Source organism: Pocillopora verrucosa, chromosome 3 (genome assembly GCF_036669915.1).
Source record: "Pocillopora verrucosa isolate sample1 chromosome 3, ASM3666991v2, whole genome shotgun sequence".
Lineage (NCBI taxonomy): Eukaryota > Metazoa > Cnidaria > Anthozoa > Scleractinia > Pocilloporidae > Pocillopora > Pocillopora verrucosa.
This window is the reverse complement of record NC_089314.1, coordinates 26,295,465-26,320,553: the sequence shown is the minus strand read 5'-3', so window position 1 is coordinate 26,320,553 and position 25,089 is coordinate 26,295,465. Positions and strand designations below refer to the sequence as shown.

General features: G+C 37.7%; 3 protein-coding genes across 3 annotated transcripts; all 3 read right to left on the bottom strand.

Annotated features, from left to right (window-relative positions):
* Positions 1–962: 962 nt before the first annotated feature.
* LOC131798285 (microfibril-associated glycoprotein 4-like) lies at positions 963–2,836 on the bottom strand. Its single transcript, XM_066163856.1, has 5 exons — positions 2,627–2,836; positions 2,384–2,501; positions 2,229–2,231; positions 1,686–2,066; positions 963–1,228 (listed from the first exon to the last, which is right to left on the bottom strand). Exons 1-5 carry the CDS (start codon positions 2,834–2,836, stop codon positions 963–965), a joined length of 978 nt encoding a protein of 325 aa, XP_066019953.1.
* Positions 2,837–9,495: 6,659 nt separating this feature from the next.
* On the bottom strand, positions 9,496–12,572 carry LOC131794487 (microfibril-associated glycoprotein 4-like). The gene is made up of 4 exons (XM_066163623.1): positions 12,360–12,572; positions 12,105–12,225; positions 10,220–10,603; positions 9,496–9,761 (listed from the first exon to the last, which is right to left on the bottom strand). Exons 1-4 carry the CDS (start codon positions 12,570–12,572, stop codon positions 9,496–9,498), a joined length of 984 nt encoding a protein of 327 aa, XP_066019720.1.
* Positions 12,573–19,184: 6,612 nt separating this feature from the next.
* LOC136279763 (microfibril-associated glycoprotein 4-like) lies at positions 19,185–24,003 on the bottom strand. The gene is made up of 5 exons (XM_066163855.1): positions 23,951–24,003; positions 22,085–22,341; positions 21,831–21,951; positions 19,905–20,288; positions 19,185–19,450 (listed from the first exon to the last, which is right to left on the bottom strand). The coding sequence occupies exons 2-5, from the start codon at positions 22,295–22,297 to the stop codon at positions 19,185–19,187; spliced, it is 984 nt and encodes a 327-aa protein (XP_066019952.1). The 5' UTR covers positions 22,298–22,341; positions 23,951–24,003.
* Positions 24,004–25,089: the final 1,086 nt, after the last annotated feature.

Here is a 25,089-nt window from a genome sequence, read left to right as displayed (position 1 = left end):
GCCTGAATTTTTTTCAGGCCTTATTTTCACTACTGCCTAAGTAGTGCACATCACTGCGAGGATCACTTTTATTCACGTCTTTATCCGCAGTTCAAATATATGACTTTCATATATTCTTAACCGTCCAAAGCATTTTAGAATCATCCACATTACGTTACCGCATTCCAGTGTACACTAGAGCTTGAAATATTTGTTTTCCTGATAGCATTCTTCAGAGTCAAAACATTGGGTATTTGTTTGGGATTTCGTTACAGAAATCAAAGAGAACTAGAACTGAATTAGCGACTGGGTTTGCTCTTCTAATCTTGGCTTGGAAAAAATGAATGCTGGGTGATAGCTTTGTGTTCCGTCAACTGAAAATACGAGTCAAAAATTTAAACAATCAAAACTTGTATAACCCAGATTGTAGGAGCATAGGAAGCGTGATGGCCATGATCATACAAGCCATTGAGATTCGAGGATGACTCTTGTGAGTACCTCAGACCCACCTAAAATTTATGGAGACAGGGTCTTTTCAGCCGCTGCCCCCAGGCTATAAAATGTCTCACCCATAAACATTCAATTGAGTCCATTAGTTTAAGTTTTTTGAGAAAAGATTAAAGACGCATTTTTTCAGAGCTATTTATGATTAACTGTCAATTTCCAACTATGAAAAGGAGCTTTTACATGTATCATTATGTAGATTAAGTCATTATTACTATTATGATTATGATAATGATTATGATTGTGATTATTATTATTATTATTATTATTATAATTATCGGTTAACTGGCCGATTCTACAGAATCAACTATTCCTATTTTCAAAAACACGTAGAAAGATTAAGCAAGAAAAACCTGAACAACATTTCGCTAAGCTTCAATTTAAGAGTGATTATTACATGCTGAATAGACTTGATCGAGACACTGGTGTTTTTTATTAAAGTTGGTACTGTATCACTGTTGTGCCATAAACATGACAGTTCAGAAATCTACTGGTCTTATTTTCATCTCGGTTCTCTTGAGGGAGTAATAATATCCTTTCCAGTGAAACCAGTTCACTCCATTAGCAAAGGAGGAGTGATTGCCACGAAGATATAAACCATTGAGATTTGATCGGTGACAATCATCGTACCACCAGGCTCCTTCGTACTGAATGGCACAGTTGTGATCTCCCTTATTGTCATTATCTTGATCTTTAGTGGTGAATGGCATACCGCGATGATAAGCAAGAGAGCCACCAGAATTTCCTGACAAAACGAGCCGCTTTATGAGTAATACGTTTGACCAACAACGAGCTGTTCGTAATTCAAAAGAAATCTTGAAATATCGGATAAGTATAATTCGACAATAACAAAATGGAGTAAAAGTATTCTTAGTAATATCTATGATTCATGTCGAAGATTCTAGGGATTGAATCGCTAACTGTGATAATGCTAATAAATATTTTACCGAGGCATTCATCAGAGTTAAACTTGTCCGTCAGGTTAACTGCGCATGATCCACCGGCGAATACCTTTGGACTTATCAACGTCCGGTTTGCGCTGTCCAGGATCGCACATCGATGAGCTGAGCTTACGCACTCTTTCGTTCTCCAAAATAAAAAATACGCTAAGCATATTTACATTACTCAGCACTCTCCTCCCCCTCCCCCCACCCCCCCCTCTTAGAATGACTAGAATAGAAGCGACGGAATAACAGTTCTACCTGAATAAGAACCAAGGAGCAGTTTGTACTTGTCTTTCTCACTCATAACACCAAACATGTTATACTCAGCATATCGAGTGTTCCCTTCAAAGTCTTCCAAGTCCACACGCAGCATGCTGTTATTATCTGAGATCAGCCGGTGAATCTTGTCTAGTCCCAACCAAAATTCACTTTTCAGGTCACCAAAACCACGTTTGTAGTCATTCCAGTAGCGGTAGAAATCAACCGAGCCGTTCAGTCTTTTCTGGAACACCGCCCACCCACCACCGGCTGTTGTTTGGTCACAGAATACATCAAAGGCAGGCAAATTATCAGGTTTGATGGTGTACACGCCGTCCCTTCGTTTACCCGAATTGTAGATTTCTGCACAGTTCCTTTTGACTAAAAATCAGAAAATAGAAATAAACAAAAAAACAAACAAAACGCCCACTTCAAATTGATTGGATGTTGAGTGCTTTTTGTTGCTTTCCTGACTGTTGCTCTGACTGATAAAACTTAATTCTGTACATTAACTAGTACCATTTCTTTTTCCTTAATATTTACCAGCTACATTAATGTAAAGTAACAATAATAGGATTTTCTTTTTTAGCTTTACTTCAGAGGTTAATATTTTGTTCATGAAGTCAAGTTTGGGGCTCAAGTGAGTAACTCCTCGCGTACTAAACGAGAGACTAGCCTACACAATCCAGCAATTTCACCTTCAACTTGGCAGGTTTCTCCAGTGAATCTTTCCCGAAAGACACAATGAAAACCTTTGTAGGTGAATCCAGCTTGACAGGTGCCACTGTTTACGCATGGGCTGCTGCTGCATGGATTCTGTTGACAAAACAAGGTAAACTATTGTGCAGATCTTCCTTATGTCAAGAATAAGATCACTTTAGCCTGATAAAATGAAACAATCTCTTCTACCACCTAAAATTCGTAAGAATGTGAAATGTTACCTCGATTGCAAGATATGTGTAACTCAGATTGTTCACGAGAAGAAATGGAGCATTTTCCTCCGTGGCGTTATTCAACTCGCATTTTTGGTTTCCTCCTACAACAGGTCCAACATTGATGGACACACAATTAGGCTCCATCAAACATATTATTTTGCAGCTCCCTTCGTTTGGCACCTCTGAAATTTTGATCGCGTGATTTTTCATGGCCATATTCGGTATTGGGTCCTTGAATTTGATGTGTCGCCTATTGTCGTCTGTGGTAGGCAAAACAAATACATCATTTAGTTTCCACTCACTCCAGATAATTTCTTATTTTCATCGATGAAAAAGGCACATTAAACAACTTTATTTCAAAACTTTACAGCATGAGAACCCTGACGAGTTTTCCCTAAAAGTGATTCTCATCTCTTGAAAATTCAACGTAACTGGGAGGCTTTCATTACCAAAAATTAATCTTTGATTGTGAATTCATGAGCGGAAAGAAAATGTTAAAAAAATATGAAGAATAATTTCATAGCGTTCATTAACGCACCACTATATCTATGAATTGTTTGTTCTAATTCATCATTTGAGCCTTTTTTAAGAATTTTACTTTTTTGTATCTCTATTCCATATTAAAATAAAGTTCGGATATAACGCGCGCTGTCATTGGTTAAAAGAGTGTGCTCTATGAGAGTATAGAGCATAGAGCTGAGCTTAAGCTGTCGCACCATCTGCCAAATTGGACAATGTCCGACCTTTTCCAGGACTTTTCTCTAGCCTTTTTTTTTTTGTTAACTGAAAGTGATATTTCGAAACAAGCGAGCCGGCATGTAGCAACAGAACAAACAAACAAAGGTTTATAAACATGTTAGGCGCCGTAATTGACGTTATTATAACGTGAGCAGAGACGAAAATCCTCAAAGTGAAAACGAAATGAACAGTCCGAGTTTTGAAGGTTTTCACACTTAGTTAGATTGCAAGCGAATAGTAATAAAAATCAAACACAGCTAACACTCGTATAGTATATAAAGTTCGAGTTTAAAAGCAAAACAGAACAAAACAGGAATGATAAAAAATATAACCAAAGTGGCATAACTGTTATAATTCATACCGTAGTAATCATGACGGTGTCAGAGAGACTGCGAGCGAGCGACTGCGCTAACGTGGCTAGCTCGGAGATCGCAAGTGAAGCAAGCCTCAGAAATTACATCGACCGCCCTTCGCGTTAACAGTGAGCTTGCTCTGACGTCCTTTCCGGTGTGTTGAGTGGTGAAGGCCACATCAGTCACTGCAACCGAGTTTTGCGGCTCAGTCGATCATCTCGAGCAATCTTCCAGTTCCGGTGAATTCGTCTCTCGTTCATTCATAAAATTCGCCAGTTTGTTTACTATTTATCATGTGAAAAAACGTGCGTGTTTTTGTGAGCCACAATTCAGCCGGATTTCACGGAACATTTCACCTCCACTTAGAGACTAAAACACTTCTGGCAAAAGTGTGAGATTCGACCTGCCAAACTATTTAAGTTTGTAAACAATTGTAGAATGTGAACTTTGATGGTTTGACATTTCTGACAGCTTTAGTCTTGTACAGCCAATCAGATATTTGAACTGTTATAACAACGATTCTAATTGGTTTATTGTACTACGTCTCGTGTTTCTCCCTACACTTCTTTTTCGTGCTCGAACCGCTTCGTGTGTGCTTTACAACAGAACAGGGCACAGAAAAGGCAAACATGCGAAACATGCAAAACCACCAGAGTGACCAAAACAGAACGATCGAATTGAAGCGAACCTAACGACCAAAACGAAACGACCGAAACGACCAAAGTAGTATACAAAAAAAAATAATAAAACTAAAATGAATGCCCAGGGGTTTCAGGCGTCAGGCGCCATATTCATCTCGTTTAGATTATGGTCTACTCCTAATCTATCTCACGGGGAAATTCAGTTATCTCTCTATTACCATCAGCTGGGCGTGAGGCGTCGAGAAAACCATATTGAAAAAAAAATCACCAAAAAAACTCAAGTACATAGATGTTGTCATTGAAACCGTTATCTGTTTCTTCCTCTCCTTATGCTTTGGTATTCAATTTGGCCGGCGTTTCTTCCTGAAAACTACATATAAGTGTCAAATTTTATTTTCAGCTGCTCGTGTGGTGGAGAAAAAAATAAAGTTTCGTGAGACGGCCATAACATTTAAAATTATTACATGCGAGAGATTATCCGAAGTAAAATCTACATTTTCTACGGTCGTTTCGTTTCACTTGTTTCGTTTTGGTCGTTTCGTTTCACTTGTTTCGTTTTGGTCGTTTCGTTTTGCAGTTTCGGGTCTCAGTACATGCCGAAATTATAAACGATATTACCACAAATTAAACATTTTTACTTAATATCTGTCCGCTGACAAAACTGGTCTTACTAGAAAGTGCCCAGAAACTTAGGAAAAATGGCGATAAAATGCAATGGTTACATGTCGACTTTGAGGTTTTTTTTACCCAGTAAGCCATAGGCCTGCGTAATGAGAAAATGTACAATGTTACAGAGAATGTGATATACTGTTACAAGTAAGTGTTGTACGATACTTCTCATCGTGCGCAAAAACCTTTTATAACATAGCTAGTAAATTTGTGTAATCAAATTCAATTGCGCGAGCGTGCTTCATATTCCTATTGTGCACGCTCATGACGTCAGCAAAAAAACCCTCGCGGAAAAAAAATTTTCCATCGGGTTGAAAATGTTATAAAACAATTGGTTCATACATCAGCTGTGCGTTCATCGAGATATGAAGCACTTGGGAAGTTTGGAGAGCACGAAAGATGCGTAAGATTTGCTCGAGGCGTAGCCGAGAGCAACTCTAGCTTCTTGAGCCAATTGAACTAATTGTTAAATTTGCAATAGGGTACTCTTGTTAAAAGGAGTTGTTATTAACCACAAGATAACTTAGTTCTACTAACTGAGTTGACTAAGGCTAACGTTTCGAACACCCCTCAACAGAGCTTTATAAATAACATTATTTTCATCGACGCTCGACTTAAATCCTGTGAATACTTTGACTCTCGTGCAAACAATGGAAAGTAGCTTACAAATATATTTTCTTACCTTCTGACTGACAAAATGTTTGTCGTACTTGATATTGTGTTTGGGTGTGTCAGAAGGGAAAGTCGTGTCTTGTTGCCCTCTAGAGAAGTATTTGAAGTGCTGTAACTATGGTTGCAAAACAGAACGGTTTAATGAGTGGTGAACATAAACACCACAGACCTTCTTCCTGTTCAGCTGTTCTTCTTATTTGTAGTCATCAGATCATTGCTTTTGTGTTAACTGTGGGTGACTGGTTTTCTCCAAGTAATATTGGACAAGTATAATAGTCAATGAAATACCTCAATAAAAGTCCAGCATAGGACTTTTGAAAACTGAGTCAGCAAGTCTAACTCTAAAACAAAGCTGCAAATGATGAAATGTGATCAGAAATTGGAAGAACCCGAACACAATGAGACAAAGTCTCGAGCAAAAATTATAAACAAGCCTATAACGTTATACTCAACCCATTAAGTGGCGATCTCTGTAAGAGCGGTCCAAGGTATTTCGCATCGGAAAAAAGTTTTCCCTCAAACTTTGCCTGATAAACTATCTTTGGTTGCAGGTAAATAAAACCACAGCAGTTTCTGGAAATACGTCAAAATAAAATTTTTAGAGCTCTAAAAAGTCAAAGCTGCTAAAGGCCCTTTTTTGACCTCTTGCGACATCGAAAATTTCAAAAGTTGAATACCCTGGTCTTCGTATCACACGCCATGCAGCAAAAAATGTTTTGTATTTTTAAACTGTGTGATATTTTACGTGAATAAAAAGTATATCAATTTTGATATTTGTTTATTCAGGGTTCGTCATAATTACTGGGATACCTGTGGTAGCCCAGTCATAAAATGCCTTTGTTTTTTTATCGTCTTTTTTTTTTGTTTTTTTTTGTTTTTTGTTTTTTTCCTCCGCCACAAAATGGAAAAATTGCGCAATAGTACCCAGAGGTCATTGGGCCCTCAACACTATGACAACTAACTGTGATCCAATGAGGTGTTCACATGCTGATCACGCGTGCTATCTTGATGATGATTGACGTTGTCATTCACGGACAGGGCCGGGTCACATGACGAACACGAGATTTTTGCCCATAAAACTATTTTGTCAGTCGTTTTGTATTTCAACGTAATTGGATTACGATCATCTGGAGCATTATGGGGCAAACGCTCAAAATACTTATAGACGCATACACAAGTCGTATTGTTCGCGGCCAATCCACACAAAAAGATGTTATTGAGCGGTAATTTTGGATCGGACAGAATCGCGAACGCTTGAAAGCCATGAAAGTATTGAATGCCTTGTATGTCTTGTATGCCAAGTACGCCAATGTCTTCGTTGAAAACGTAAACTCGTTGTAAAAAGCAAAATCTGAAATCTGAAATCTGAAACCAAACTGCATATACTCTATGCAATCTATTGAATAACACTACTACCGTGAGACTAAAGAACAAAATTCAAATGGATGCAAACTGCTAGTGAAGAAAGACGCCATGTTGGATTCACTTGATGCCAGGGAACGAAGCTACGATAACGTTGCGAATGGTATTAATTTCACGATCAGAAAGGTGAATCTTATGTTTGTTTTTATTGTAGTTGTATGGATATTCTTTTTTAATAAATACATGATCCAAAATCCCGTGTTTTTTGTGTATAATGTTATTATGTCAACTATTGTTTACGCAATTGTCTTGTCACAGGCGACCCAAGGTCACGTCTCGAGAAAGAGCCAACGATTAATTCACGAACGCGTTACGCGTTGTGTGACTCAGAGTAAGTTATGCTAGGAAACGTTGAAAATTTGAACACGTTATTAGGAATAGTATAGGGAACGAAATATGGTCGATTTACAACGATAAATATTTCGAAATGTGAAGATTTTTCTCGAAAAATCAATAAAACTTACTCATACCCTGTGTGTCCGTTGTAGTTTCTGGCGATTGTTGCCCTTTTAAGCTTGCTTTACCATCACTATCATTCACGTCATCTACTTTTATTACATTGGTAAAATCTGTACAGACATCACACCAACCATGTTGAAGGCTTGAAATTATATTACGATCGATTTTCATCAAGAAATGGGCCAGGAATTTTCCACAATAGTGCAAATAATCGTGAAGGCTGATCGCGGAAAAGCGATTACGTGACGCTCGGTAAGCTGTAAGATGACATGTTATTATATACCAGACGTAAAAACTCTTCAGATTCTCAGTCTGCATTTTTTACCCACTCTGCAGTCTATATTTTGTATCCGGTCTGCAGTCTGCTGTCTACATTTTGTACTAACAGGTATCCGTGGCACCAATACAGTTTATCTTTGGTTACATTTATTCGCACAACACACATAATCTACCACAAAATACCTGTGTGTGAGGTAATTCGACATTTTCATTCTTTCCCGAGTTAATAATCTTCTTTCCTTTTGTAAGAATGTAGACCACTTACAATGTTTCAAGTAATCCACCCACCCTACAAAAAATTACTCTTGCATGCATAGCATGCCTATGTTTTGAGACAGGTGTATGCCCTTGGCCAGACTTGAGCTCACTATTTCAGTATACTAGTCCGACACGCGTAGTATCACTACACTTGATTCCAAGGATCCAGTACCATCCAGGTATCCCAGTTACCCTGCTCACAGGGTCTAGTTTATTTAAAAACACTCGTTAGACAGCTTTCTGAAATTGGTCAAAAGTACTCTTTCCTTCTTGGTTGATATTGCTCAAGTCCAGACCAGACCATTGAAAACTCCGCTTGATTTCTTCTAATAAGATGTTTGGCTGCAGAAAAATATAAAAAAATCTTGCACTTATTAATTTTGTTCGCTGCGGTGACATCAAACTTTCAGCGATTTTGCTAGCGTGACAGCCGATTATGCAAATTATTTCATTGAACAAACTCCAACCGTTTTATATAAGTAGCTCAATAAATCTTAGATTTTAACCATTTTAAGTTGAAAAGATAGTAGGACAGAGCTTTTAGACTACACCGATTGATACTCTACACATTTCAGAAGGCCAGAATTTGACAAATTTTACCCTTTCGTGACGAAAGACGTCAACAACAATGCATCGAATATCATAATTTGATTAGCGCTCGCTTAACATTTTAATGGTAAACTCTTTCTTAAAAATTTGGCTTTCTGACAGCTTACGCTATTCAAACCTGTATGCATATTTCAGAACCAAACAACAGGATTCTATTTAGTGTAACCGGCGATAACAGCACACACTGCAATACACCTTGATAGTTTAAGATAGTTTATTGGTCAAAGTTTGAGGGGAAACTTTTTTCCGATGAAATAAATGATCAAAACTTGTATAACCGAGATTGTAGGAGCATAGGAGGCGTGATGGCCATGATGATACAAGCCATTGAGATTCGAGCATAACTTTTGCTAATACCTCAGACCCACCTAAAATTTTATGGAGACAGGGTCTTTTCAGCCTCTGCCCCCAGGATATAGAATGTCTCACCCATAAACCTTAAACTGAGGTTTTTACTTTCCGTTTTCTGAGGAAATATTAAAGACGCATTTTTAAGAGCTACTTATGATTAGCTGTCAATTTCCTACTACGATAAGGAGCTTTTTGAATGTACCGCTACATAGATTAATAGATTAAGTCATTATTATTATGATTATTATTATCACTGTTTAATTGGCTGATTCTACAGGATCAACTATTCTTCTCTAAGCAAGAAAAACCTGAAGAACATTTCGCTTAGCTCCAGTTTTAGAGTGACTATTACATGCTAAATCAAGACACTCGTTTCCTTTGTTAAGTTGGTACTGTATCATTGTTGTGCCATAAACATGACGGTTCAGAAATCCACTGGTCTTATTTTCATCTCGGTTCTCTTGAGGGAGCAATTATATCCTTTCCAGTGAAACCAGTTTACTCCATCAGCATAGGAGGGGTGATTGCCACGATGATATAAACCATTAAGATTTGAGTAGTGACACCTCTCGTACCACCAGGCTCCTTTGAACCTAATGGCGCAGTTGACACCTCCATAAATGTCATTATCTTGATCTTTAGTGGTGAACGGCATACCGCCATGCAGAGCAAGAGAGTCACCAGAATTTCCTGAAAAAAACGATCCGCACTATGAGCATTACGTTCGACCGACAATGAGCAGTTCGTAATTCAAAAGAAACCTTGAAATATCAGGTAAGTATAATTTAACAATAATGATATGGAATAAAAGTATTGTTAGTAATATCTATGATTCATGTCGAAGACTCTAGGGATTGAATCACTCAATATGATAATGCAGATGAATGTGTTTGCCGAGGCACTCATAAGAGTTGGATTAGTTCGTCAGGTTAGCTGCATATGATCCACCGGCAAATACCTTTGGACTAATCAACGTCCAGTATGCGCTGTTCAGGATTGCATATCGATGAGCTGACATTACTTTTCTGTCTTTCAAAGCTATTGATGTAAAAGATGTTAACCATATTTACATTACTCAGCACTCTCCTCCCCCCCCCCCTCCCCCTCCTAGAATGGCAAGAATAGAAGCGACGAAATGACAGTTCTACCTGAATAGGAACCAAGGATCAGCTTGTACTTGTCTTTCTCACTCATAACACCAAACAAGTTATACTCGGCATAAGCTGTGTTCCCTTCAAAGTCCTCCAAGTCCACACGCAGCATGCCGTTATTATCTGAGGTCAGCCGGTGAATCTTGTCCAGTCCCAACCAAAACTCACTTTTCAGGTCACCAAAGCCATGTTTGTAGTCGTTCCAGGAGCGGTAGAAATCAACCGAGCCGTTCAGTCTTTTCTGGAACACTATCCAACTACCACCGGCTGTTGTTTGGTCACAGAATACATCAAAAGCAGGCAAATTATCAGGTTTAATGGTGTACACACCGTCAGCTGGTTTACCTGCGGACTTGTAGATTTCTGCGCAGTTTCTTTTGACTGAAAATCAGTAAAAACAAACAAAAGTCAAAATAACACAAAACGCCCACTTTAAATGGTTTGGATGTTGGCTGCTTTTTGTTTGCTACCTGACTACTGCTCTGGCTGATAAAACGTAATTCTGAACATTAACTAGTACCATTTCTTTTTCCTTAATGTCTACCAGCTATATTCACGTAAAGTTACAGTAATAGACTTTTCCTTTTTAACTCGTGAATTGCGTGCATGCGCAAGAGCGAGTTGTAGATATGAAGTGGAGAATGGCACTCGCTCGCTCGCTCGATTGGTCGATTCCCGTAAACATTTTTTCAATTTCAGGCTTTTGAGTGCATTTGATAGTATTTGGCAAATAATAAACAAACGAAATGGCGACCTTTGTTGCTAAGAGTAGTGGTGGGGTGAGAAAGAAGCCAATGATAATCTTGAAAGAGTTTATTTTTTTTCGTTTAAGTTTCAACAAGCGGCGCCAGAGACTGGCAGGCGTGCGAGGATTCACACTGAAATAAGAGAACAACCTTCGTTTATAAAATTGTAATTTACAATCCTTGAACTTGAGAACAATCCGAAGATTCATTAAAAATATCACTTACTCCGAAGCGGAGTTTACAGGTGTTCAAAAGCTTTTTCTGTTATGGCGTGAGATTGGGGACAAAATCGATCATTACATTTCGTATCGTGTGCTTTTTCTGCGACTGACGAAATTACAGACTCAAATAACACCTAAAGAAACAATTTTAGCTACCGATTTTCAGCAAATTTTTAAAGAACGATTTTCTTTTAAGTTTCAAGACAATTTGAAGATTCAAAACAAATATTACGCACTAAAATGCGAAAGTTATACACCACAAAATCGATAAATAGGCCTGAAATGGAATTCTATCTTGTTTTTGATTATACGTTGCCTAGCACGTGACCAAAATCTACCCAGGCGGAAATCCAAAATGACGGTGGCAGTCTGGGCTTAGTTATACCACTCAAAACTCGTTCCTGTATGTCTCATTTGATAAAGAGGGAATCATTAATGTTTTCATTAAGGCAGAGTTGCCTTGATTTTCCAATATTTACAATGATAGACAATAAATTTCACTTTTCACCCTCATTCACTTCCAACCTTTTCTTTTGAACCAGAAACAAAAATGATATATATTTAAAACACGTGACATCATCCACCCTTCTCAAATGTAATAGCATGATCATTTCAATTGTAATGCCTCCTTATCCCAACGTTACTTTGTTTCTTTGCTACATTAGCGAACACTGAACTACTGCTCGTACTCTCAATATGACAATCAACCACAAAATTCCCAAAACCAGATAACATTAAACATAATCCAAAAAATCATGCAAGTCATCTGTCAATTCACGAGTTTGCTCACGGACCACTTTGATTAGCTTTACTTCAGTGGTTACTATTTTGTTCTTGAATTCAAGTTTGGGACTGAAGTGAGTAACTCCTCTCGTACTAAACGAGAGACTTGCCCACACAATCCTCTCATTTCACCTTCACTGATTTGGCAGGTTTCTCCAGTGAATCTTTCCCAACAGACACAACGAAAACCTTTATAGGTGAATCCAGCCTGACAGGTGCCACTGTTTAAGCATGGGCTGCTGCTGCATGGATTCTGTTAAAAAAAAACAAAATTAACTTTTGACTTTGGAACTAATCTTCCTTATGTCAAGAATAAGATCACTTTAGCCTAAGAAAATTAAACAATCTCTTCAACCATCTCAGTTTCGTAAGAATGTGAAATGTTACCTCGATTGCAAGATAAGCGTAGCCTGGATTGTTCACGAGAAGAAATGAAGCATGGTTTTCCTCCGTGGCGTTATTCAAATCGCATTTTTGGCTTCCTCCTGTAACAGGTCCAACATTGATGGACACACAATTAGGCTCCATATAACACATTACTCTGCAGCTCCCCTCGTTTGGCACCTCTACACTTTTGATCAAGTGATTTTTCAAGGCCATGTTCGGTATTGGGTCTTTGAACTTGATGTGTCGACTGTCGTCGTCTGTGGTAGGCAAAATAAATACATCATTTAGTTTCCACTTACTCGAGATAATTTCTTATTTTCATCGATGAAAAAGACATATTAAACAACTTTATTTCAAAACTGTACAGCATGAGAACCCTGACGAGTTTTCCCTAAAGGTGATTCTCATCTCTTGGAAATTCAACGTAAATGGGAGGCTTTCATTATCAAAAATTAATTTTTGATTGTGAATTAATAAGCGGAAATAAAATATTAAAAAAACATCAAGAATATTTTCATAGCGTTCATCAACGCACCACCATATCTGTGAATCGTTTGTTTTAATTCATCATTTTGAGCCTTTTTTAAAAATTTACTTTTTTTTGTATCTCTATTCCATATTAAAATAAAGTTCGGATATAACGCGCGCTGTCATTGGTTAAAAGAGCGTGCTCTATGAGAGTATAGAGCATAGAGCTGAGCTTAAGCTGTCGCACCATCTGCCAAATTGGATTATGTCCGATCTTTTCCAGGACTTTTCTTTAGCCTTTTTTTTTTAATTGAAAGTGATATTTCGAAACAAGTGAGCCGGCATGTAGCAACAGAACAAACAAACAAAGGTTTATAAACATGTTAGGCGCCGTAATTGACGTTATTATAACGTGAGCAGAGACGAAAATCCTCAAAGTGAAAACGAAATGAACAGTCCGAGTTTTGAAGGTTTTCACGCTTAGTTAGATTGCAAGCGAATAGTAATAAAAATCAAACACAGCTAACACTCGTATAGTATATAAAGTTCGAGTTCAAAAGCAAAACAGAACAAAACAGGAATGATAAAAAAATAAAGCCAAAGTGGCATAACTGTTATAATTCATACTAATCATGACGGTGTCAGAGCGACTGCGAGCGAGCGACTGCGCTAACGTGGCTAGCTCGGAGATCGCAAGTGAAGCAAGCCTCAGAAATTACATCGACCGCCCTTCGCGTTAACGGTGAGCTTGCTCTGACGTCCTTTCCGATGTGTTGAGTGGTGAAGGCCACATCAGTCACTGCAACCGAGTTTTGCGGCTCAGTCATCTCGAGCAATCTTCCAGTTCCGGTGAATTCGTCTCTCGTTCATTCATGAAATTCGCCTTGAGCAGTTTGTTTACTATTTATCATGTGAAAAAACGTGCGTGTTTTTGTGAGCCACAATTCGGCCGGATTTCACGGAACATTTCACTTCCACTTAGAGACTAATAAAATTCTGGCAAAAGTGTGAGATTTGACCTGCCAAACTATTTAAGTTTGTAAACAATTGCAGAATGTGAACTTTGATGGCTTGACATTTCTGACAGCTTTACTCTTGTACAGCCAATCAGATATTTGAACTGTTATAACAACGATTCTGATTGACTTATTGTACTACGTCTCGTATTTCTCCCTACACTTCTTTCGTGCTCGAACCGTCTCGTGCGTGCTTTACAACAGAACAGGGCACAGTCAAGGCTTCTGTATTTGTTAAATAGAAGACATTTTGAGTTAGATAAAGCGGATTGTCTGCTTTAAGGTTGTTTACTTTGATCAGCAGATAGCGTATGTAGTTCGTGTGATTGTTTTGAGGAAGCGACACCAGAAAGAGGAAACGCAAAAATTTAAAAAGGGATTTATACTCACCGGTGCAACAGAAGCATGATGGGAGAATAATTCCAAGGCAGATATAGAGAATACTAATGATCGGTTGAAGAGAAAACTTGAACTGCATCGCTATAAATAAATAATTAAATTCAAGGTAATCGGTATAATAGTGAGCGTCCCAAAATATAACCTTCCTGTTTTCCTGTAAATTTGAATGTTGTCAAATGTTAGGCAGCTGTCTGCACTGGAGTATTTTTAAATTCTTACTCTATCTTGTAAATTTCATCTTATTCTTATAAGACCTAATATTTTATAAAGCTTCGAAGAAGAACGAAATGGAGCACATCACCCTTATCGGAGGTGACAGGAGTTTATCAATATGACTATTTTCAGCCTGTTTAACTTTGAGCTTGCGGCAGTTAAGTTAAAAGCAAGAAACAAATTTTTGCGGACTTCCTACCGACAAAGATGTCAGATCACCTCTGAAAATACAAAATGTGAACAATTTATCCTGATGACTTGCGGCAATCAAGTTAAGAGCAAGAAACAAATTTTTGTAGACTTGCTACCGACAAAGATTTCAGATCACTTCTGAAATACAAAATGTTAACAATTTATCCTTTTTTATCTCAAAATGTTCTTCACTACGATAGAACAGCATTGCACATTATTAACATGAAGATTAACTTTGAAGCAACTTTAAATTGAACAATGCGATAGAATGTATGTAAAGTACAGAGGCCTAAGTTTTTTATGTCTCGTTTTGTTCATGGTAGTTGAACAGGGTAGTTAGCATTAAACATCACCCGATTTTATCTTGGTTAGACAGGTCGCAAGCATTCTATGACTTTCGGATGATATTTGAGAACTTCAACCTAAAAACTTTCAAATTTGCAACAACTTTGACCAGAAGGGTGTGACAGAATGTGAAATATCGTGTGGCTGAATTGACAGAAATTTACTCAAAATTTTTCTTAATCAATTCTGCAATCAACGCAATTGGTCTGAGCAAGAAAGGCTTGGTCTAAGAAATGTAGATAAGTAGCTCACAGATCTCTTACCTTCTGAGCGAAAAAGTGTTTTTCCGTACTTAGTTTTGTTCTTGAGGGTATCAATAATGAAAACTTTATGGTGTCGTGCTTTTCTTCAATTTATAGAACTGTTTGAACTTCTGTAACTATGGTAACAAAACAAAACCTCTGTTTTATACGCCACAGTCCTTCTTCCTGTTCAGCTGTTCTAATTGCTGTTAATAATCAGGTCAAAGCTTTTGCGTTTTAATCTAAATTACTGCGGAGTCTCATCTTAGTACCACTGGATATGACAGTCATTGAAATATTTCTATGAAAATCCAGTAGTATGTTCCGAAATACATATATAGCAAGTCTAACTCTTAAACAAAGCTGCAAATTATTTGGTCAAGACACTTTCAGCGAGACATGTAAGAATATTTAGAATTACACAACGTGGTCCTATTTTCCTTAGTGATATGTGTTATGACAGGTTATGACAGGTTATGACAGGTCTACGTTTTTCAAGTTAAAATTTATGAAAATATGTCGGAATTTTTAGAACTACACAACGTGTCGCATTTTCCTCACTAAAAAACTCACGTACGTAGATGTTGTCAATGGAACCGTTATCTGTTTCTTCCACTCCTTACGCTTTGGTATTCAATTTGGCTGGCGTTTCGTCCTGAAAACTGTATATGAGTGTCAAATTTAAGTTTCAGCTGCTCGTGTGGTGGAGAAAAAATAAAGTTTCGTGAGACGGCCATAATATTTAAAAGCATTATATGCGAGAGATTATCTGAAGTGAAATCTACATTATCTGGGGTCGTTACGTTTCAGTCGTTTCACTTGTTTCGTTTAGGTCGTTTCGTTTCGTTTTGCTGTTTCGGGTCTTGGTACATGCCGAAATTATAAACGATATCACCACAAACTAAACATTTCGACTTAATATCTGTCTGCTGAAAAAACTGATGTTACTAGAAAGTGCCCAGAAACTTGGAAAAAATGGCGATAAAATGCAAGGGGTACATGACGCCTTTGAGGTTTCTTTTTTTCACCCAGGAAGCCATAGGCCTGCTTAATGATAAAATATACAGTGTTACAGAGAATGTGATATACTGTTACAAGTAAGCGTTGTACGATACTGTAATTCTCATCGTGCGCGAAAACCTTATTTGCACTAGGGTACTCTTGTTAAAAGAGGTTGTTATTGACCACAAGGTAACTTAGTTCTGATAACTGAGTTGACAATGCAAATGATCTCCATAAAGGGTTTCTAAGGCTACCATTTCGAACGCCCCTCAACAGAGCTTTATTAATAACATCATTTTCATCGTAGCTCGACATAATTCCTGTGAATACGTTGACCCTCGTGCAAAAAATGGAAAGTAGCTTACAAATATATTTCTTACCTTCTGACTGACAAAATGTTTGTTGTACTTGATATTGTGTTTGGGTATGTTATGAGTGGTGAACATAAACGCCACAGGCCTTGTAAATGCTAGGTGTCCTGTGCACTAGGCCCAGTCTGCGCCGAGGTGTTGTCATTCGACACTAGGTCAAACCTCGGCATATATGTGCTTTTATCGCTTGTTATTTTCGCCTTTATTTCTCGGATAAGGATCGTTTAACTAGTCTCACATCGAAGGAATAGAACATTACGGAAGCATTACGGATATTTCAGCAGTTTTCAAGGTTACGGATAGAGACAATTGCTTGTTTGTAAGGATTTCTTGTACGGTATTGTATTCGAACGGTGTGCTGAGCGTAGTTGATCGGATCGAATAAAACGTGGAATTGACATCGAATTGACGGCTGTTACAGGCCTTCTTCCTTTTCAGCTGTTCTACTTATTTGTAGTCATCAGATCACTGCTTTTGTGTTAACTGTGGGTGACTGGTTTTCTCTAAATAACATTGTAGAAGTATAATACTCAATGAAATACCTCAATAAGAGTCCTGCAAACAAAGCTACAAATGATGAGATGAGATCAATAATTGTAGGAACCCAAACACAGTGAGACAAAGTCTCGAGGGAAATTTGAAACAAGCCTAGGACGTTATAATCAACCATTAATTTTCGCGCCCATATACTGGCTACTTTACAAAAAACACTCTTTTTGTAGAGTCTAGTAAAATATTAAAAAGCTGGTCGCAACTGCGCATCCGCATCAGATAAGCACTTGTTTTTTACGAGCGGTCTCGCGTGATATGAGAATTAAGAGGAGGGTACGTTTTAAAATAGATAAACCTCCTTCTGGCTTGCGGGTATTTCGGCTGATATTGTCCTTGGCTGAAAGATTGTCATAAAAACGTCACATTTTCCCTCGAAGCTTTGCTACTCGGCCAAATATTTTTTAAAATTTTTGGACAATATCTCAGCCGTGGACATTATCAGCCGATTTACCAGCCGCCCGAATGGCTTTATTTACGGCCGTCAAAGGATACGGTCATTGTTCCAAACATTTAAACCACGAAAATACCGTAGAAGGGGTCTTTCTTTTTCTATTAGATTAAAGTGAGGGTCTTAAATACCCCAGAGAATATCAATCGCTAAAAAAGTGGTGTCGTGCCATCGTTAATAAAACTATTTTAAGTGCTGTAATCATGGTTACAAAACAAAATATGTTTAATAAGCGATGAACGGACGCGCTTTAGTTTTTATTCCTAATCATATGTTCTAATTGTAGGTATTCATCAGTTCATGGTTTTGGTCTTTTATATTTTTGATAATCCAGTACAAGGTTTTTGAAAAGTGCCGGAAAGTCAAATTCTATGAAAAAGCCGCAAATGATTAGATGTGAATGATAATTGTTGGAACACAAACGCAGTAGAATTGACAATAAAAAACATAAATATTTCTAGTTTAAGATCGTGTTTGCCTAAAATCTTTTGCTTTTTTAGCTGGTGGCTTTCTCTCAGGCAACCAGGATGAAGAAATGATACAGCAAAACGAAACGAAACGTGCGAAACCACCGAAATGACCAAAGCAAAACGATCGAAACAAAACGAACCTAGCGACCAAAACGAACGACCGATATGACCCAAAAATATACATAAAATAACACGGGGTGGATCTAGGGGAGGCCACATAAAGCACAGTAGTCTATGGTCAAAGGTAGGGACCATCTTTGCATCGTACGTCCTCGACGTCAGAATAGGGTAATTCTGTTTTCCAAATAAGTGAGAAGTTCTTCTCAGTGCTTTAGCAAAAGCTAAGAAAATTCAAATAAAAGCAACATATGAAGCATTTTCGAATCATCGACATTACAGTGCTGCATTCCAGTGTACACTAGAGCTTGAAATATTTGTTTTTCTGATAGCGTTCTTTAGATTCAAATTATTGGGTAATTGTTTGGAGTTTCGTTATAGAAATCAAAGGGAACTAGAACTGAATTAGCAACTGGGTTTATTCTTCTGATCTTGACTTTAAAAAAATGAAGGCTGTGTGATAACTTTGCGTCCCGTCAACTGAAAATACGAGTCAAAATTGTAAAGAATCAAAACTTGTAGAACCGAGATAGAAGGAGCGTAGGAAGCCTGATGGCTATGATGATACAAGCCATTTAGATTCGAGGATGACTCTTGTGAATACCTCAGACCCGCCTAAAATTTTGTGAAGGCAGGGTCTATTCAGCCGCTGCCCCTAGGCTATAGAATGTCTCACGCATAAACCTTAAATTGAGTCCATTAGTTTCTGTTTTTTGAGAACAAATTAAAGACGCATTTTTCCACAGCTACTGATGATGAACTGTCAATTTACAACTATGATCAGGAGCTTTTTGCATCTACTGCTATACAGATTAAGTTATTATTGCTATTATGATGATTATTATTATCGGGAAGTAAGAAAAACCTGAACAACATTTCGCTAAGCTCCAATTTAAGAGTGATTATTACATGCTGAATAGACTTGATCGAGACACTCGTTTTTTTGGTTAAGTTGGTACTGTATCATTGTTGTGCCATAAACATGACAGTTCAGAAATCCACTGGTCTTATTTTCATCTCGGTTCTCTTGAGGGAGTAATAATATCCTTTCCAGTCTTTCCAGTTCACTCCATTAGCATAGGAGGAGTGATTGCCACTAAGATATAAACCATTGAGATTTGATTGGTGACAATTCTTGTACCACCAGGCTCCTTTGAACTTATTGGCGCAGTTTTTACCTCCATGATGGTCATTATCTTGATCTTTAGTGGTGAATGGCATACCGCGATGTATAGCAAGAGAGTCACCAGAAGTTCCTAACAAAACGAGCAGCAATATGAGTGTTACGTTTCACCAACAACGAGCCGTTCGTAATTCAAAAGAAATCATGAAATATCAGATAAGTATAATTTAACCATGATGAAATGGAGTAAAAGTATTTTATTAATATCTATGATTTATGTCAAAGATTCTTGAGATTAATCACTCAATATGGTAATGCCAATAAATATGTTTACCGAGACACTCATCATAGTTGGATTAGATTGTCAGGTTAACTGCGCATGATCCACCGGCGAATACATTTGGACTAATCAATGTCTGGTATTCACTGTTCAGGATTTCATATCGATGAGATTACTTTTTTTGTCTTCCAAAGCTATCAGTGTAAAATATGTTAAGCATATTTACATTACTCAGCACTCTCCTCCCCAACCCCCCCCCCCCCCTCTTAGAATGACTAGAATAGAAGCGACGAAATAACAGTTCTACCTGAATAGGAACCAAGGATCAGCTTGTACTTGTCTTTCTCACTCATAACACCAAACAAGTTATACTCGGCATATGCTGTGTTCCCTTCAAAGTCCTCCAAGTCCACACGCAACATGCTGTTATTATCTGAGGTCAGCCGGTGAATCTTGTCCAGTCCCAACCAAAACTCACTTTTCAGGTCACCAAAGCCACGTTTGTAGTCGTTCCAGTAGCGGTAGAAATTAACCGAGTTGTCCAGTCTCTTCTGGAACACTGTCCAACCACCACCGGCTGTTGTTTGGTCACAGAATACATCAAAGGCAGGCAAATTATCAGGTTTAATGGTGTACACACCGTCAGTTGGTTTACCTGCGGACTTGTAGATTTCTGAGCAGTTTCTTTTGACTGAAAATCAGTAAAAACAAACAAAAAACAAAATAAAACAAAAGGCCCACTTTAAATGGTTTGGATGCTGACTGGTTTTTGTTTGCTTCCTGACTACTGCTCTGGCTGATAAAACGTAATTCTGAACATTAACTAGTACCATTTCCTTTTCCTTAATATCTACCAGCTATATTCATGCAAAGTTACAGTAATAGGCTTTTCCTTTTTAACTCATCAATTGCATGCATGCGCAAGAGCGAGTTGTAGATATGATGTGGAGAATGGCACTCGCTCGCTCGCTCGCTCGATTGGTCGATTCCTGTAAACTTTTTTTCAATTTTAGGCTTTTGAGTGCATTTGATAGTATTTGGCGAGTAATGAACAAAAGAAATGGCGACCTTTGTTCCTAAGAATAGTGGTGGGGTGAAAAAGAAGCCAATGATAATCTTAAAAGAGTTTTTTTTTTTTCGTTTAAGTTTCAACGAGCGGCGCCAGCGACTGGCACGCGTGCCAGGATTCACACTGAAATAATAGAACAACCTTCGTTTGTCATAAAATTGTAATTTACAATCCTTGAACTTAAAAACAATCCGAAGATTCATTAAAAATATCACTTACTCCGAAGCGGAGTTTACAGGTGTTCAAAAGCTTTTTCTGTTATGGCGTGAGATTGGGGACAAAATCGATCATTACATTACGTATCGTGTGTTTTTTCTGTGTGAAGCAACAAAAGGTGCCGGCGACTGACGAAATTACAGGTTAACACGAAACTCAGATAACACCTAAACAAACAATTTTAGCAACCGATTTTCCGCGAATTTTTAAAGAACGATTTTCTTTTAAGTTTCAAGACAATTTGAAGATTCAAAACAAATATTACGTACTAAAATGCGAAAGTTATACACCACAAAATTGATAAATAGGCCTGAAATGAAATTCTATCTTGTTTTTGATTATACGTTGCCTAGCACGTGACCAAAATCTACCCAGGCTGAAATCCAAAACGACGGTGGCAGTCTGGGCTTAGTTATATCACTCAAAACTCGTTCATGTATGTCTCATTTGATAAAGAGGGAATCATTCGTGTTTTCATTAAGGCAGTATTGCCTTGATTTTCCAATATTTACAATGATAGACAATAAATTTCACTTTTCACCTACATTTACCTCTAACCTTTTCTTTTGAACCAGAAACAAAAATTATATATATTTAAAACACATGACATCATTCACCCTTGTCAAATGTAATAGCATGATCATTTCAATTGCAATGCCTTCTTATCCCAACGTTACCTTTGTTTCTTTGCTACATTAGCGAACACTGAACTACTGCTCTTACTCTAAATATGACAATCAACCACAAAATCCCTAAACCAGATAACATTAAACATAATCGAAAAAATTATGAAAATCATCTGTCAATTCACGAGTTTGCTCACAGACCACTTTGATTAGCTTAACTTCAGTGGTTACTATTTTGTTCTTGAATTCAAGTTTGGGACTGAAGTGAGTAACTCCTCTCGTACTAAACGAGAGACTTGCCCACACAATCCTCTCATTTCACCTTCACTGATTTGGCAGGTTTCTCCAGTGAATCTTTCCCAACAGACACAACGAAAACCTTTATAGGTGAATCCAGCCTGACAGGTGCCACTGTTTAAGCATGGGCTGCTGCTGCATGGATTCTGTTAAAAAAAACAAAATTAACTTTTGACTTTGGAACTAATTTTCCTTATGTCAAGAATAAGATCACTTTAGCCTAAGAAAATCAAACAATCTCTTCAACCATCTCAGTTTCGTAAGAATGTGAAATGTTACCTCGATTGCAAGATAAGCGTAGCCTGGATTGTTCACGAGAAGAAATGAAGCATGGTTTTCCTCCGTGGCGTTATTCAAATCGCATTTTTGGCTTCCTCCTGTAACAGGTCCAACATTGATGGACACACAATTAGGCTCCATATAACACATTACTCTGCAGCTCCCCTCGTTTGGCACCTCTACACTTTTGATCACGTGATTTTTCATGGCCATGTTCGGTATTGGGTCTTTGAATTTGATGTGTCGACTGTCGTCGTCTGTGGTAGGCAAAATAAATACATCATTTAGTTTCCACTCACTCGAGATAATTTCTTATTTTCATCGATGAAAAAGGCACATTAAACAACTTTATTTCAAAACTTTACAGCATGAGAACCCTGACGAGTTTTCCCTAAAGGTGATTCTCATCTCTTGAAAATTCAACGTAAATGGGAGGCTTTCATCACCAAAAATTAATCTTTGATTGTGAATTAATAAGCGGAAAGAAAATATCAAAAAAAACATCAAGAATATTTTCATAGCGTTCATCAACGCACCACCATATCTGTGAATCGTTTGTTTTAATTCGTCATTTTGAGCCTTTTTTAAAAATTTTACTTTTTTTGTATCTTTATTTCATATCAAAATAAAGTTCGGATATAACGCGCGCTGTCATTGGTTAAAAGAGCGTGCTCTATGAGAGTATAGAGCATAGAGCTGAGCTTAACTGTCGCACCATCTGCCAAATTGGATTATGTCCGATCTTTTCAAGGACTTTTCTTTAGCCTTTTTTTTTTAATTGAAAGTGATATTTCGAAACAAGTGAGCCGGCATGTAGCAACAGAACAACCAAACAAAGGTTTATAAACATGTTAGGCGCCGTAATTGACGTTCTTATAACGTGAGCAGAGACGAAAATCCTCAAAGTGAAAACGAAATGAACAGTCCGAGTTTTGAAGGTTTTCACGCTTAGTTAGATTGCAAGCGAATAGTAATAGAAATCAAACACCCGTATAGTATATAAAGTTCGAGTTCAAAAGCAAAACAGAACAAAACAGGAATGATAAAAAATAAAGCCAAAGTGGCATAACTGTTATAATTCATACTAATCATGACGGTGTCAGAGCGACTGCGAGCGAGCGACTGCGCTAACGTGGCTAGCTCGGAGATCGCCAGTGAAGCAAGCCTCAGAAATTACATCGACCGCCCTTCGTGTTAACAGTGAGCTTGCTCTGACGTCCTTTCCGATGTGCTGAGTGGTGAAGGCCACATCAGTCACTGCAACCGAGTTTTGCGGCTCAGTCATCTCGAGCAATCTTCCAGTTCTGGTGAATTCGTCTCTCGTTCATTCATGAAATTCGCCTTGAGCAGTTTGTTTACTATTTATCATGTGAAAAAACGTGCGTGTTTTTGTGAGCCACAATTCGGCCGGATCTCACGGAACATTTCACTTCCACTTAGAGACTAATAAAATTCTGGCAAAAGTGTGAGATTCGACCTGCCAAACTATTTAAGTTTGTAAACAATTGCAGAATGTGAACTTTGATGGCTTGACATTTCTGACAGCTTTACTCTTGTACAGCCAATCAGATATTTGAACTGTTATAACTACGATTCTGATTGGCTTATTGTACTACGTCTCGTGTTTCTCCTTACACTTCTTTTTCGTGCTCGAACCGCTTCGTGCGTGCTTTACAACAGAACAGGGCACAGTCAAGGCTTCTGTATTTGTTAAATAGAAGAAATTTTGAGTTAGATAGAGCGGATTGTCTGCTTTAAGGTTATTTACTTTGATCAGCAGGTAGCATATGTAGTTCATGTTATTGTTTTGAGGAAGCGACACCAGAAAGAGGAAACACAAAAATTTAAAAAGGGATTTATACTCACCGGTGCAACAGAAGCATGGTGGGAGAATAATTCCAAGGAAGATATAGAGAATACTAATGATCGCTTGAAGAGAAAACTTGAACTGCATCGCTATAAATAAATAATTGTAAATTCAAGGTAATCAGTATAATAGTGAGCGTCCCAAAATATAACCTTCCTGTTTTCCTGTAAATTTGAATGTTGACAAATGTTAGGCAGCTGTCTGCACTGGAGTATTTTTAAATTCTTACTCTATCTTGTAAATTTCATCTTATTCTTATAAGACCTAATATTTTATAAAGCTTCGAAGAAGAACGAAATGGAGCACATCACCCTTATCGGAGGTGACAGGAGTTTATCAATATGTTTATTTTCAGCCTGTTTAACTTTGAGCTTGCGGCAGTTAAGTTAAGAGCAAGAAACAAATTTTTGCAGACTTGCTACCGACAAAGATGTCAGATCACTTCTGAAAATACAAAATGTGAACGATTTATCCTGATGACTTACGGCAATCAAGTTAAGAGCAAGAAACAAATTTTTGTAGACTTGCTACCGACAAAGATGTCAGATCACTTCTGAAATACAAAATGTTAACAATTTATCCTTATAACTTGCGGCAATCAAGTTAAGAGCAAGAAACAAATTTTTGTAGACTTGCTACCGACAAAGATTTCAGATCACTTCTGAAATACAAAATGTTAACAATTTATCCTTTTTTATCTCAAAATGTTCTTCACTACGATAGAACAGCATTGCACATTATTAATATGAAGATTAACCTTGTAGCAACTTTAAATTGAACAATGCGATAGAATGTATGTAAAGTACAGAGGCCTAAGTTTTTTGTGTCTCGTTTTGCTCATGGTAGTTAAACATGGTAGTTAGAGAAGAAGGATGAGACAGAATGTGAAATATCGTGTGGCTGAATTGACAGAATTTAACACAAAATGTTTCTGGATCATGTCTGAAATCAGCGCAATTGGTCTGAGCAAGGAAGGCTTGGTCTAAGAAATATGGATAACTAGCTAACAGAGATATGCTTCTTACCTTTTGAGCGAAAAAGTGTTTTTCGTACTTGGTTTTGTTCTTGTGGGATATCAATAGTGAAAACTTTATGGTGTCGTGCTTTCCATTAATTAATAGACCTGTTTGAACCTCTG

Bases quoted from the DNA above. Each gene is read 5' to 3' on its own strand.
- LOC131798285 (XM_066163856.1), bottom strand. From the start codon at position 2,836: ATGGCCATGAAAAATCACGCGATCAAAATTTCAGAGGTGCCAAACGAA. The intron at 2,502-2,626 runs GTAACATTTCAC...TTTTGTCAACAG, and splicing joins ACACATATCTTGCAATCGAG to AATCCATGCAGCAGCAGCCC. The intron at 1,229-1,685 runs GTAGAACTGTTA...TCGTTTTGTCAG, and splicing joins GCTCCTTGGTTCTTATTCAG to GAAATTCTGGTGGCTCTCTT.
- LOC131794487 (XM_066163623.1), bottom strand. From the start codon at position 12,572: ATGGCCTTGAAAAATCACTTGATCAAAAGTGTAGAGGTGCCAAACGAG. The intron at 10,604-12,104 runs GTGAAATGAGAG...ACTGATTTTCAG, and splicing joins AACCTGCCAAATCAGTGAAG to TCAAAAGAAACTGCGCAGAA. The intron at 9,762-10,219 runs GTAGAACTGTCA...CGTTTTTTTCAG, and splicing joins GATCCTTGGTTCCTATTCAG to GAAATTCTGGTGACTCTCTT.
- LOC136279763 (XM_066163855.1), bottom strand. From the start codon at position 22,297: ATGGCCATGAAAAATCACGTGATCAAAAGTGTAGAGGTGCCAAACGAG. The intron at 21,952-22,084 runs GTAACATTTCAC...TTTTTTTAACAG, and splicing joins ACGCTTATCTTGCAATCGAG to AATCCATGCAGCAGCAGCCC. The intron at 19,451-19,904 runs GTAGAACTGTTA...TCGTTTTGTTAG, and splicing joins GATCCTTGGTTCCTATTCAG to GAACTTCTGGTGACTCTCTT.